The sequence below is a fragment of the Astatotilapia calliptera genome, chromosome 22, assembly GCF_964374335.1.
Source record: "Astatotilapia calliptera chromosome 22, fAstCal68.1, whole genome shotgun sequence".
Lineage (NCBI taxonomy): Eukaryota > Metazoa > Chordata > Actinopteri > Cichliformes > Cichlidae > Astatotilapia > Astatotilapia calliptera.
Window position 1 is genome coordinate 21137816 of NC_137442.1, and position 13379 is coordinate 21151194.

Genomic DNA, 13379 nt, shown 5'->3' on the forward strand with positions numbered 1-13379 from the left:
CTTTAAGAGGGCGGTAACAAATGGGAGCTGTTTACAGACTGTAAACGGTTTCATTTCTGTTCACCGACTGTTCAAATGAACAACAAAGTGCAGAAGCATGAAGTGGATCTGAAGAAACGATACACTGAGAGGTGACAGGAGTTTATTTTTTTAATTTCTACATTCACTGGTCCTCTTAGTGGTGAACCACAGACTCAGTGCAGGGACACTTGGCCTTTGAGTGACACTTATAGAGTAAAAGGTGAAAACTGCACATCTATGAATTCAAGGGAAAACATCACATAAAGGTTAAAATATTTTCTCAACATTAAGTTCCCAAGACATTTTTCCAAACTTAAAACTAAATGGATTGAATATAAAAGTATGTCTGGCAGCTAATGGCTTACATCTTACATAAGGTCCTCTCTCATCTGTTTGTGTTGTTCCTACGTGCCTCCAATACTGACTGTATCATGTCAGGCACAGATAACAGGGTGAAGACTTACAGTGTGTTACAAAACAGGGAGCTAAAGTACAACTTCCTGCAGAAATTGTACTTCCCATTAAACTTCACACATACTTTAACACTTTAAAATCACTGTAAAGGGAACATTCGCAACTATTTTTCACCCATCTGACCAGGCATGATAAATTTCTCCACTCATTCCTCTGCATGACTCGACTTTTCAAACTCCTTTCAGCTCGCATAAAGACACGAGGTACATAATTAGTGACACTGAAAATCCTCCAACACACACAAATGTGGCATCGCAGCAAAAATAATTTCACATTTGCTGTTGTTCACAAAGAAACGCTGAAAGCTGTGTGAACGAAGCAGCGCTGCATATTATAGCTGATCGTTGGAAACAGACTTTGCTCCCTTTGTGTTTATGCGGCAGTCAGCGAACGCGCCCCCGTTCCGCTCAAAGACACAAACACTTCAGTCGGCTGTGGCTGGCCTTTTTTAAAAACAAAAAACAAAACAAAAGCGTTTAACCTAATGCACAAACACAAAATACTTGTGATTTTAATAAACCAAACGTCTGGATTGTGAATGATACTAATGTTACATAAACACAAAGAGGACTTTTTTTCTGAGCGTAATCACTGAGGTAAAAAGGAGATTATTAATTGTTCCATTCCCATTAGCAGCACATTTTGTGGGGTGAGCTTATGTTACGTGACGGCTGGTCTGAAATCAGATTCAGGTTTAGGTTTGTTACTGCTTTCTTCATACCAACAATAAACTTTTGTTTTTTCCGCCCTCCCTCAGGGAGAGAGAAGAGTCCGCGACAAAAATCCAAGTCCAGCAACACGCTGAAAGCTTTTTGGTTCCTCCGACATGTGCTCTCTTCTTCTTAATTTTCCTCATTCTCCTTCCTCAGTCTGACATCACCCGCTCGTCTCATACCTGCCGAGCTTCTTTGGATCCTTGCTGGGCATGCACCAGTCATCGGCCTCTGTGGTGGACTGGTAATGCCGCAGGGCCGACTTGTTGAAAACAGGAAGTCTCTCCACAGACTCTGAAGACAGGGCCTAGTGATAGAGCATGGAGGGGAACGCATTACTGGAGTCTAACCACACCCCCGCCCACCCTGCTCTCCTGCCGAGGTCCATGTGTGTCTAATTAGAACTCAGTAGCCTGTTTAAACGACATCCCTCGATCTCCAGAATGTAACCTTGTAAATTATACTAACAACATTTCTGTATTAAATAGTTACTCTGCATCTGCCTCCACTCAGCCTATCCAGTACGTCCGGCTAACAGCATGCAAGTTTGTGAACTCTGCACCAACTTGGCCTTCAACGTTATTTTTTGACATTATGTGTTAAGGTGAAGCTGTTCTCACCTTCAAGTATATGACCGCTGATGTGCCATAACCCTCCATTGAGTAGAGCTGCAGGTCTCCCTGGAAATACTTGGCGTACAGGCGGGAAATGGGCAGGCCATAGCCGAAACCAGCCTGAATAAAGGTCGGGAAAGCAGAAACATAACAAGGTTACACTGTCTTTATAGATTAATCTAAAACTACTCCAACATTTAAAAAAATAGCAGAGTCTCTCATGGTTAGAGTTTAAAACAGTGAACCACTGCTGACTGCATTTCACGGTGTAATAAGCTCATTTGCAGCCATGTTTGTTTGTGTAAGTGGTTAAAACAGGGTGAATTAGACTCAGGTTTACTCCTAATGTCAGGTTTAAAGGCAACACCTTTTTTTCTTCTAAATATTGCTTAACACAAAGACACTGCAAATATTAAAAAACACCAGAATAATCATAAAAGCACCTCCAAAACAAAGAAAAACTAAGAACAATCCAGAATTTTGAAAATTATATTTAAAAAACTCTCATAAAAGCTTGTCAATAAAGGGAATTTTTACTCTATTTTACCCCTTGAAAGCATACTGGGAGTGACCCTTTTCTAAACTGAGTGGTTTCTGTGATATTTCAGGCCTGTTTGCAGAACCAAATGACAGGGTTTGCCACAAACGTTAGTGAGGGTGGTCTCTGCCTCTGCAGCTATTCTTGGAAAAAACCCAGTCGTTAAACAGTCTTTATTGATTTGTGCTGTCATTAAGGTTTCAGAACCTATCATTAAAGGTACAGGCAAGGTCATCAAATGTTGTCTTTAGCAGAGATTTAACAGACAAAAAAGTTTCCATTATAAGTTACTGGACGTTTGTAGCCTTCCACAGTTGTGCAGGTCTAACATCACAGGCCCAGTCACCTTTGTTGTCTAGCTGAGACCCAGCAGAGCTCCATTCACCCACATTGAAGTCCACAATTTGAACGATAAAGACACAATTTTTTGTAGTTTTGCCTCTGTGCACCACCACAGTGCAGTTTAAATTAAATTATCGAGATGTCATTGATGTGCAGACTTTCATTCACTGCGGTTCACCGAAGAAATTTGCATTAACTGGTTAGGAATTACAGTCATTTTCATACATAGTATTGCATTATAAGAGGCCTAAATTAAGTGGATAAAGCTGTTTAATTTTAAACATAAGAAATGCTTTTAAAACTCCTCTGTAGTCAATGACAGCCTGAAGTCTTGAAGCCATGAACATCACTAAATGCTGTGTTTCCTTCCCTGAGATCTGCCAGGACCTTATTGCTGCTGTTTTCAGTTGCTTGTTTTTTGCTTTTTGGTCTCTCTGCCTTCAGTTTTTGACTTCACTAATTATAAAGCTTGCTCTGCTGGACTGAGATCAGGTGACTGACTTGGCCATTGAAGAATATCCCATTTTTTTGGCCTGAGAAACTCTTTGGTTGCTTTTTGCAGTCACTTCATCAATAAATGCTAGTGACCCAGTTACACTGGCGGCCACAGATTCCTATGCTATGACATCCCTTCCACCATGTCTGACAGATAATATGCTATACTTCGGAATATGAGTGGTCTCTCCCTCTCCATACACGTCATGTTGATCTTGGTTTCATCTGTCCAAAGATTTGTTTAAAACAACTGAGAAGGCCTTTTTTTAATAGATATTTTCTGGCAAAATCTAATGTGGTCTTTCTGTTCTTGAGTTTAAACACCAGTTTGCACCTTGTTGTAAACCCTGAGTATTTCAATTCAATTCAATTTTATTTATATAGTGCCAAAGCACAACAAAAAAGTCGCCTCAAGGCAATATCATGAAGATATGTTAATTGTAGACTTTAATGTGTATAAAAATGTGTATAATTTCATTCTAAAATTGTTGTTAACCTCCATTAATTAAAGCTGAAAGTCTACACTTCAATCACATCCTGACTGTTTGATTTTTAAATCCGCAGTTTTGATGTACACAGGCAAAACTGCAAAAATGTTGTCACTGTTCAAAACCTATGGACTTAACTATATTTGGAAAATGACAGTGGGACAAGGATAGAGCTTTGATGAACACCACAATTTGAACAGGCAAAAACTGGCCACAGTACAGGTTCTGTTTCAGTGGCAGAAACAGAGGTAAGGTATTTTTTTAGTTTGTTTAATGGAAAACAAGAATGTTGTACTCTTAAATATACATTTATTAGTGTTTAATTGCATCTTCCAATAAATTGTTGGATTCTTAGACTTAGAACGAATCCATTAAACATACATAGAAGAAAGCACCAGTTTTTGATGCCACCATGTTCCCCCACCATCTTGAATACAGTGGCCAAGATGGAGAACACCTTTCCAACTAATCACATTTGATGTATGTGGCTAGAGACTGAATAAATTTCCACCTCAGCCTCTTCCTCCTTACTTCCGGCACCACTTCCTGAACTGAAGTCAGGGCTCTAAACACACAAACATGTGCATAAACATGCTCATTTATTCCAGATATTGTTGCAGCTACTTACTGTCAGCACATTATTAGACATGTAGCCCTCCTGTCTCCAGACAGCAGACAATGTTATAACAGCTGATTTATAGCTGATTATAATCTCATATTATGACAGAAAATGTTAGGCTTGAGTGTCCTAAAAATCTCACTTTTCCTCAGATAATCAGTTTGATTAAATTCTCACATTGACTTTATTTGCTAAATCTAACAATGTTAGATCCACTTCAAGAAACGTTTCACTGATGCTGGCTAATAGCAGCTAACAGAGGATGATAGCTGCTAACAGAGACTAACAGCAGCTAACTGAGATTAACATAATAAATCGCAGTACTCACAAAAAAGGTCAAGATATCCTGAAAAACTCATTGAGTTTTGTGGGAATTTATAGGGCATCTTCAGAATAAATAGCCAGGGACACCGAGCATACTGACAGCTGAGCTAAACAGCAGACTAACAGCCTGCATCACTTGCTGCAAATGAACAGCAGTCAGAGTTCCTACAATAGCCACCATAGCTTCAACCCCACCACCTTCAACTTTAGGAGGAGGGGCAGTGCTACTGAGTTCTAGTAGTAAGATTTGCACCTTTAAGGACAAAAAAAAGCCTAAAAGCAAGTGTGACAGTGTTAGTCTCACCAGAGGGGCATTACGACCATTGTCTACGCGGACTGGACTGGGAGCTGTGGAGTACATGTAGCTGAAGAGACGTTCAATCTTCCTTAGAGGGACTCCGCCTCCTCTGTCAGACATCTAAAAATAAAACACAAGCATTCTGCATTTACAAGAGTTCTCTTAGTGTTTTGCCTGTGAACTCTTTATCATTTAAACATAATCTAAGAGTGTGGTACTTTGCGTATCAAGTCTGCAGGTTAGTTGTATTTATGGTATACACCCAGAGCAGACTTAGAACAAAGTACAACACGTACAGTGCTGCCTGGAGCTTAAATGTTCCAGCCTATCATCACGCATGGTGTCCTCATTTACCTTGATAGTGAGATCCTCAGTGCCCAGTGAAACACGAACTTTGATCAAGGGCAACGTCGTGCTCGTCTCGTGCATCTCTACTGTAGCTCTCATGGCATTCTGACAGAGAACACGGAGTCAGAAAAACAAGTGAGGAGACCCATGAGGAACAGCATTAAATGTCCTGTTTTTAATAGTGCGTGTTTAATACTGTACCTTGAAGAGCTCAAAGAGCATATGGTAGAGATGTGATGGCACATATACAATTTGGATGGGCTGGCCAGGGATTTTGGCTGTGAAACATTTCAAAACATTGACCACAAGAAAACCCAAAAAACACTTTTTAAATGTATTATAACAGTCACAGATATTTAACCATTAGGGTCTTATTAAAAGGCGTGCAGCTGGTCTCTTGAATCTCTTCCTTGATAGATTAAACTCTATTTGATCAACTCTCACCATACCATGTAACAGAACAGGTGTATCTATATATTTAAAGAGCAGTTTCTTTTTCTGTTAAACGGCATACAGCTATCTTTACTATGTAGATATGAATGTTATGGTTCAAGTTTGGGAACCTCTAGTGTCGAGGTTTTGGCAGAGCCAGCAGACAGGTAACAGATATCTTCAGTATAAAACTAACAAAGATTATGTTCAGGAGAACAGCAGGGGCTTGTTCCGGTTCAAAGGGCTCCACGTCTATCCAAAAACTTTGGCACCTTGAGAGTTCATTCTATCAATTCTTGGTATGTCCACTCTGAGTTAAATACATGCATAAGTAGAAGAAGAAAGCCAACAACGACGGTGCTTCGGTATCAGGATTTGCAACAAGTAATGAGCAGAGCCTTTCTTATCCAAATTGTGACTCTGTGCCGCAGAGTTAGAAAAACTGAGACTACAGATTTTATTCTGAGCTGAATATAACCCTGTGAAATAACTCCTGTCTCCGTCCTTATATATTAATGACAGAATGATTGTAAAGGTGAAGCTAAAGGTGTCTACAAGTCTCAATAAATCGCTGCAACCTTTTCTCATTTTCCTAGCAAAATATAAAGAAATGATGGATGGCTCAAGACTTTTACACAGCACATTTTGACTATCTGCAGTCTGCATTCAAAAGTCCACAAAAATCCTAAAGTCATTACACTCAAATGTACTCACAAATATTTACCTAATCAGCAGGTATTTTTTCCATCATTTGGCCCGAGTACGCCAAGTCAAATGATTGTTCATCCTAAGGCTTGCTACAGATTTGTTCATTTAAACATGGATTACAACAGTAACATGCAAGCAATGCTTTAGCACCTTCATGGAGTCACAGTGTTGTAAAGATGTGACCTGCTGATTTTATTCTGAGCTGATAATAAATCCGCAAGGTCCAGTGATCCCTGTTTCTACGCTCATGACAGCTTGATTATAAAACTGTCAAACATGCGTAAACAGCAAACATGCAACTGGGATTTCAGTGTTTGTGAAGATGTAAACTTCTGCAAGTGACCACATTCTTATACATGTTCTAGTATCAGCCGTACATTTGAGGAACTGAGTGTCAAAAGGCGACTTCAGCTGCAGCAGAAGGGGAGGAGTCAAAGATAAGAAAACTTGCCAGTGATCGTGATTGGTTAACAAAGCCTGTCACCCTGGTAACTGACTTAGAGTAACTTTCAGTTAGTTCTGTTTCTGGAACAGGAAACCCAGCAAAACTTTCCTCTCACAGATGGCAACGAGCAGAAAATCCAAGCAGCGCTACATCCTGAATTATAAAGTAAACCTTATTTTTTTAAAACACTTACAATTGACTTCTGTGATCTTCATATCTGGAGAGGTCAGGTAGTACTGCTCACACAGCATCTTCGAGGTTTCGTAGGCATCTGCAAAGTGAATCAAAACGTGACGTTCTCGGCGTCAGAAACTGTTACCACAACAAAAAAAAACCCAGACCTGCACATCCTGAAATAACAAGGGTATAGAAGTCCTCGCTCTTGTTCTCACAGTGATCATATGTGCACACGCACTATAACAACACAACACCGCTTACACACACTATGTGTGTTGACTCAAAACATCAGAGGTCAAAAGGTCACGAAGCTGTATGTACAGATGAGTGGTGGAAAACAGATAACACACAGCGTGCATGGGCGTGAGTGTGTGTGCATAGCTATGAGAAACATCATTATTTACCTTTTATTACTTCCACAACGTCACAGGTGGGGTCAATGCTGCCAATATGCTTGGGATGGGCCGGATTTACACTGCCGTCAAATATCAATGCTAAAGTAGACATATTTAAAAAAAATATATATATATGAGAGGCTCATCTGTGATACATACACAGTATACATGCTTGTTCAGCTGGAAATAAAGCCAGACTCATTAAATAGTCAGTGTGACAGCAGTGCTACACCGCTGTAAAACTGTTGTTATCAGGTTGGGCCTTGATTATGCCATACTGGTTAAAGATGTAGTAGCCAACACTAGTAGTGGAAGTCCATAATCAGCACATTGTAATTCAGGTTTTCCTCCCCTTTGCAAAAGCAGGGTCTGAATCTTTTTCTGCTACTGCAGCTTTTTAAAAAATGCTCTTAAAAATACACGAGAACACAACTTGGTGCTGAATCAGCTCATCAAGTGTAACTTAAAGCTTTTGGTTTTACTTCCACTTAACCTTCTTTTTTATTTTAGTTCTTTTTGTCTTAACTTCTAGTGATGTATACTAGCCTGGCTAAATAAGTACTGCCAGCTTCCTTGGAAATTTAGATCTCTAACAGAGCTTCAGCTGTAAAAGCTGATTCCCTTTGATTTGTTTAGCACTGACCAACAATACAGAATGTAAAGGAAGTCAATGGGCTCAATAGTATTTCTTATGGTGTTGTCAACACCTATAGTATGTCTGGTATGAATCTTTATGACTTTTTACCTGTGATCTGATTTAATTTGCACACAATAACAGTTAACTCCAATGAAACGGGAACGTGTCACTACAAATTACAAGACAACATTCAGTCTGCTTATTGGAGCAACTGAAATAAACACAGAAGGAAGATTTCTGTGCTCTGGACTATCGGAGAACACTGAGAATTTACGTTCATTTCACAGCTAGCTGCTTGCCTGTACAGACCTTTGCAAATGTATTGTAGAATGCATGTATTGTGCATCCCATTCTGCATCCCATTCTGCATCCCAGAATGCAAAGCTTACATGGCTACAGGAAGTTTTTTAGCTCACATTCACACCATAAATGAAATGTACTGCTGTTCATTAGGAACCAGACTGAGACCAGCACCTGAGTGCGATTACCGTGTTCACACCAGACTAAACCTGGCAGGTGTGAAAACACCCTTAAACCTCATTTATTTCACTTTTATTTAAATGAAAACTTCAGAGGGCTCCTTTAATGACATGAACTGTGAATGATAACAACTGTGCGGATTAACTCACAGTTAATCACAGGTAACTATACTGACTGTGCTGGTTCATGAGCATGCGTGTGGAGATGCGGCTCATGTAGAAGCGGTCCAGGAAGTACTGAACGTTCTGGTTGGTGACGGGGTCCACGCCGAAAGCCTCCTTGTACTCCACCACCCCCTGAGCCATGGTGGGCACCACGTTGTTATGCCGGTTCCTGATGTTTACTAGAGTCTGTGTAAAGCTGGAGACAACAACATGATAAATGCATGAATATGTGAAGGGACACGATGATTGTGAGAGTTACTGCACATCAGCATAGACAGCACATCACATAGGTTAGCCATATAAGAAATCAGCTGTAGAAGTGAGCTATTATAAATGCAGTTAGTAACTTTAAGGAACTGCTTTGAGTGAAGCAATTTCAAAAAGATGGCACCTGACAAAAAGTCAAAGCAAACATCAGACGGTGAATGCACTGAATGAATAAACCAGGTAAACAACTTGTGATTAAACGTCCACTGTCCCACTTTTTCTTGCACAATGATGCCTTGGTTTTAGTTTTCAAATTCCAATGCATTCATTTTGCTCCTCCCTTAAAATCCAGTTCACTCCCTGCCAGACCGGGGTATATTTAGTTCAGCTCGAGCAGATATGACAAAAATGAGACGTCATATCTGCTCGATGCAATGCGGGGTATTTGTGATTTCATGTGAGCATGAATAACGGAACCGTATCAGGGATTCAGACAACTGCACTACTGATTAATTAACGTGTCATTACACAGATGTTGAATTAGCATTGGCCATCACTCGCCTAATAAATAATTTGATTTGTAACACACACAAAAAGCCTGGCAGAGACATTTGTTTACAGTTAGTACACATATAGTGAATAGTTTCTGCATACGACTTACTTTTTCAGGACATCCTTATCGTCTGGATCTTTTTCTAAAAAGTCTATGAGCTCCAACAAACTCTGAGAATACCTGATGGACACAAAAGAATAGATTTTTAAAGCAGCACAGTTTAATTTATCACAAATCAAAAGGGCAAGAAAGGCAATATATATTGAAAAAGAAGCATGTGAAAGAAGCTACTCTGGGCAGAATTTTGCTGTAGCTGTTGGAATATGACATAACAACATCCTCTCTTTAAATAAAAGATGATTGTTGTTGGTCTAGACCAGTGAATGAGGAAGTGCTGAGCTCATCTAGTCATGCTCTCTTGCGCCGCCTCACTGCACAAAAACTGGGTGAAAGGTAACCAGCAGTGTAGCTTCAACTCAACACACTGAGCGTGTCCCTCAAATGACCTTCCCGGCCCTCCACACTCTGCAAAAAGACATCCTGTAATAGATGTTTTATGCAACTTTCCCCCAAATGCCAAAGCCTCAAGTGTCTTGACTCGTCAACACCAATAACAAACAACAGATCGATGATTTTTGCAAGCAAAGCTCAGTGGAAAAAGGACGTTATTGTCCATGAGGTACATGGCCAAATATAGTTGCTGCTGTGACTTCTATTTAAGAGTGGGGTTGTTGCCTGGGCTTGATAAGTTATACATCATCAACATGGTTAGTGTACCATTTGCAGTGTGTGATGCTGCTTTGGTGGAAAAGCAAACTGCTATTTTAGTTTTTGAGAAAAGCTGGCTGAGCTCTTCAATCATGCAAACAAACAAGGCTGACTAGCCAACATCTGTAGTGTTTGCTTTGTGATGCATACAGTAAAATCTAGAGGCAGAACACACGACAGTAAAACTCCAGTAAATGGGGCCTTTTCCACTACAGGAACCAGTGCATTCCCACCACAAGGACTAGAGCTTTCTATAAGTTCAGGAACTCTAGAGGGCTAAACATGCCAAAGTGGTAACAAAGCACTTTATTTTAGCCACCATGTGAATGAAGGACATTTACAGAAGGAAGTGAACCACACCTGGCCCAACCTCTTTAGACTAGGAACAAACGTTTCAGCTGCTTTGGTCAGAGACATAGCTACAGTATGATAACAATAAACAATAAAGAGATCACAGCTGTTCTTCTCACAGTCAACGTTCTAAAAAAACAACATGGTTATGAGTTCTCCTACACCTTGAAATCGGAGTATGCACATGGGTTCATGCGATAAGTAGCATGCATTCCTCAAAAGTCAAAAACAGGTGCTGCTTCCTCACAGAGCACCGCTGAAGCGAGACCAGGCATATGCATTAATAATTAAGTCATAAAGCCCCATTGGGACAACACAACCATGTGAAACAGGGACTGGCTGTCTTATCTAATCCAGAACAGATCATAAAACATGTTCCCAGATCAGGTGCCAAGCGAGTGCACAGAAATCCTCTGGCTGAGAAAAGAAGAGATTTGGTGCACATCTAAAGTTAACAGTCACACAACCTAAGGTGCAGATTAGCAAAACTACAGGATGGCTGCGTGTGTGAAGTCACTGTAGATATGCAGATGCTGTAATGTGTGGGAAGTAATATTATGAGGTGATAAGCAGAGGGCATGAGTGCATGCTTTGAATGACCAGTTGAACAGTGCAGGAATCTGGGATTCATAAATATGATTTTTGTTGCTGTGCATCTGAATTTCTTACCAGCTGGTGAGGAGCCTCAGTGATGGAGTGCCGAGGAGTTTGTCAGGGAGGAAATCAATTTCCTTCATGATGTTGGCCAATCTGACAGGAAGCTCCTGGCGGAGGAACACAAAGGAGGTCTTCTCACATGCATTGGCCGAGCCTGCAGTCACATGACAGCCAACATCAGGGAGAAGAAGAAGAAAAAACACTGAGCAAGCACAAAAACATGACCTCTGTGTCATCTTTGTGGGCATATGCTTCCTTCGGGCAGTTTGTTTCGCACCTGAACTGAACTCTGACCTACGATTAAAATCTGGAAGTGTACCACTACCACAGACACACATACAAACACAAAAATAAATAAATAAATAAAATAAAAACAACAACAATTTGCTCTAGTTCACTTACCAAAGTCGATGAACTGCTTCATAGACAGGGGAGATGGAGAAAACTTAGAAAACCTATCCACTTGTTTCGGTATCCCAGCCACAAAGTTGTTTTTCAGCAAAAACTGAGCGAACTTCATTTTTCCCCTCTCCCCTTTGCAGACCCCAACTCAGAAACAAACAGTCCTTTCTCTCTTCAGCACGGCCCAGTTTGACGACTCTCAGCTAGCTCGGTGTCATACCTCTGAAGAGCTTCGAGGAAACTATGGGTTCCCCGGTGTTTCTGTTCTCTAGCAGCGTCTTTGCATTTTACAGGCTGCTTTGTGCCCCTCAAATTCAACTTCTGTGCTGTGCTACGTGTGTTGTTGACTGTAGACGGGGAAAGGAGGGGGGGGGGGGGTGCAGAGATTGACATCAGAAACAACCAATCAGAACCCGTGTTGTCCTCACTTTGGGTGGAGTCATTTTAGCATCGAGGGATGCTAAACGTGCTCTACGCGCATCCCCTACCGACGAAGTCTCTGAATTACTTATCTGATTTAAACTTTTTTTATCCCTAGAGTAAAAAAACCGACTGATTACGTACATATATATGGATGAAACCCTCAAATATCCAAACCACAAATTAAATCCTCTTTATTTGTTAAAGTTATGCGTCCGAAATGCTGAATAATTCCTGTTCACCTTTTAGATCTAGCCGTTTAAAACGCACTTCTCAATCTTGACCACACGATGGCGGCGTTCGCAGTTGTGGTCAAATAAGGTGGGATTTCAACCCCTCTTCCTTCTCAGCATCATCCTGCTCGCTCTTCCTAGGGATGTATCGGCGTGCCGTGCACCTGTTCCATCTGTTTTAACCCATTTTGTCAGTAACCACACGAAAAGGCTTAACCGACCTCTTCGGTGGTACCACGGCGGCTTTGATACGGTGCCATTTGGACAGCGGTGGAGGATGTGTTGATTTGTCTTTCCCGAGGTGCAGCAGTGAGACAGCATCTTTGCCGGTGACACTTCGTTATCACAACGAGTGGACGAGGAGGTACGAGTGAAACAATAACACTATTCGCTGTACGGTTGTTTTCGGTAAATTAGGCCCCTTTTGTGTTGTTAAATGTCATTGTAACGCTGATGACAAGGCCTTAAAGGCGTCGACGTTTGTATAAATGCTGTCACATTTGCAATTAGCTAGCAGCGAATGCCTTAATGGCGATAGCCGTCAATGGAGCACAGTAAATTTTGCTTTTCTTCCTGTTGCATATGTAGTTGTGTTTTTTATCTTTTCTGTTATGACTCTGTATGTGTCAGCTCTGTTGTGCTAATGTGTAAGAAGATAAAACGACCTACACAGCGGCAGATAGGCTTAATTGTGTGCTTAACACTCAGGTTTGGTGATAGTTTTGAACCTCTGCCTATACACTCACAAACCATTTCATTAGGTACAGCTTCCTAATACCACGTTTGACCCAATTTTGCCTTCAGAGCTAGCTTAATTCTTTATGACATACATTCAGTAAGAGATTCAGAGATTTTGATCCATATAGATATGATAGCATTTCACATTTCCTGCACATCCATAATGGGAATCTCATGTTCCGCCACATCCCAAAGATGCTCTATTGGGTTGGGATCTGGTGATTGTGGAGGGGATTTGAGTACAGTGAACTCATTGTTATTTTCAACAAAGCAGTTTGAGATGATTTGAGGTTTGTGCCTCGCCATGTTATCCTGCAGGGAGCAGCCATCAAAAAGCT

At 40.8% G+C, this 13379-nt stretch overlaps 2 protein-coding genes across 19 annotated transcripts in view; one reads left to right on the plus strand and one right to left on the minus strand.

The window, feature by feature from the left end:
• Positions 1-125: 125 nt before the first annotated feature.
• pdk4 (pyruvate dehydrogenase kinase, isozyme 4) lies at positions 126-12020 on the minus strand. Its single transcript, XM_026156019.2, has 11 exons — positions 11651-12020; positions 11261-11402; positions 9581-9652; positions 8724-8908; positions 7441-7530; positions 7053-7130; positions 5476-5552; positions 5281-5379; positions 4933-5046; positions 1829-1942; positions 126-1515 (listed from the first exon to the last, which is right to left on the minus strand). Exons 1-11 carry the CDS (start codon positions 11766-11768, stop codon positions 1372-1374), a joined length of 1233 nt encoding a protein of 410 aa, XP_026011804.1. The 5' UTR covers positions 11769-12020; the 3' UTR covers positions 126-1371.
• A 356-nt stretch (positions 12021-12376) lies between these two features.
• The window catches only part of dync1i1a (dynein cytoplasmic 1 intermediate chain 1a), a 66754-nt gene continuing 65751 nt past the window's right edge, over positions 12377-13379 (plus strand). For 6 of the 18 annotated variants that reach the window (XR_013904541.1, XR_013904543.1, XR_013904542.1 and 3 more), the window contains exon 1: positions 12377-12667. The gene's annotated coding sequence lies outside the window, so the exon portion shown is untranslated. The remainder of the gene's footprint in view (positions 12668-13379) is intronic. The other 12 variants (XM_080296054.1, XM_080296055.1, XM_080296051.1 and 9 more) reach the window with 6 other exon arrangements.

Excerpts from the sequence above, each read along its gene's own strand:
- pdk4 (XM_026156019.2), bottom strand. The coding sequence starts at position 11,768 with ATGAAGTTCGCTCAGTTTTTGCTGAAAAACAACTTTGTGGCTGGGATA. Across the intron at positions 5,380-5,475 it reads TGCTCTTTGAGCTCTTCAAG|AATGCCATGAGAGCTACAGT; the intron begins GTACAGTATTAA and ends GTTCTCTGTCAG. Across the intron at positions 5,047-5,280 it reads CTGAGGATCTCACTATCAAG|ATGTCTGACAGAGGAGGCGG; the intron begins GTAAATGAGGAC and ends TTTTATTTTTAG.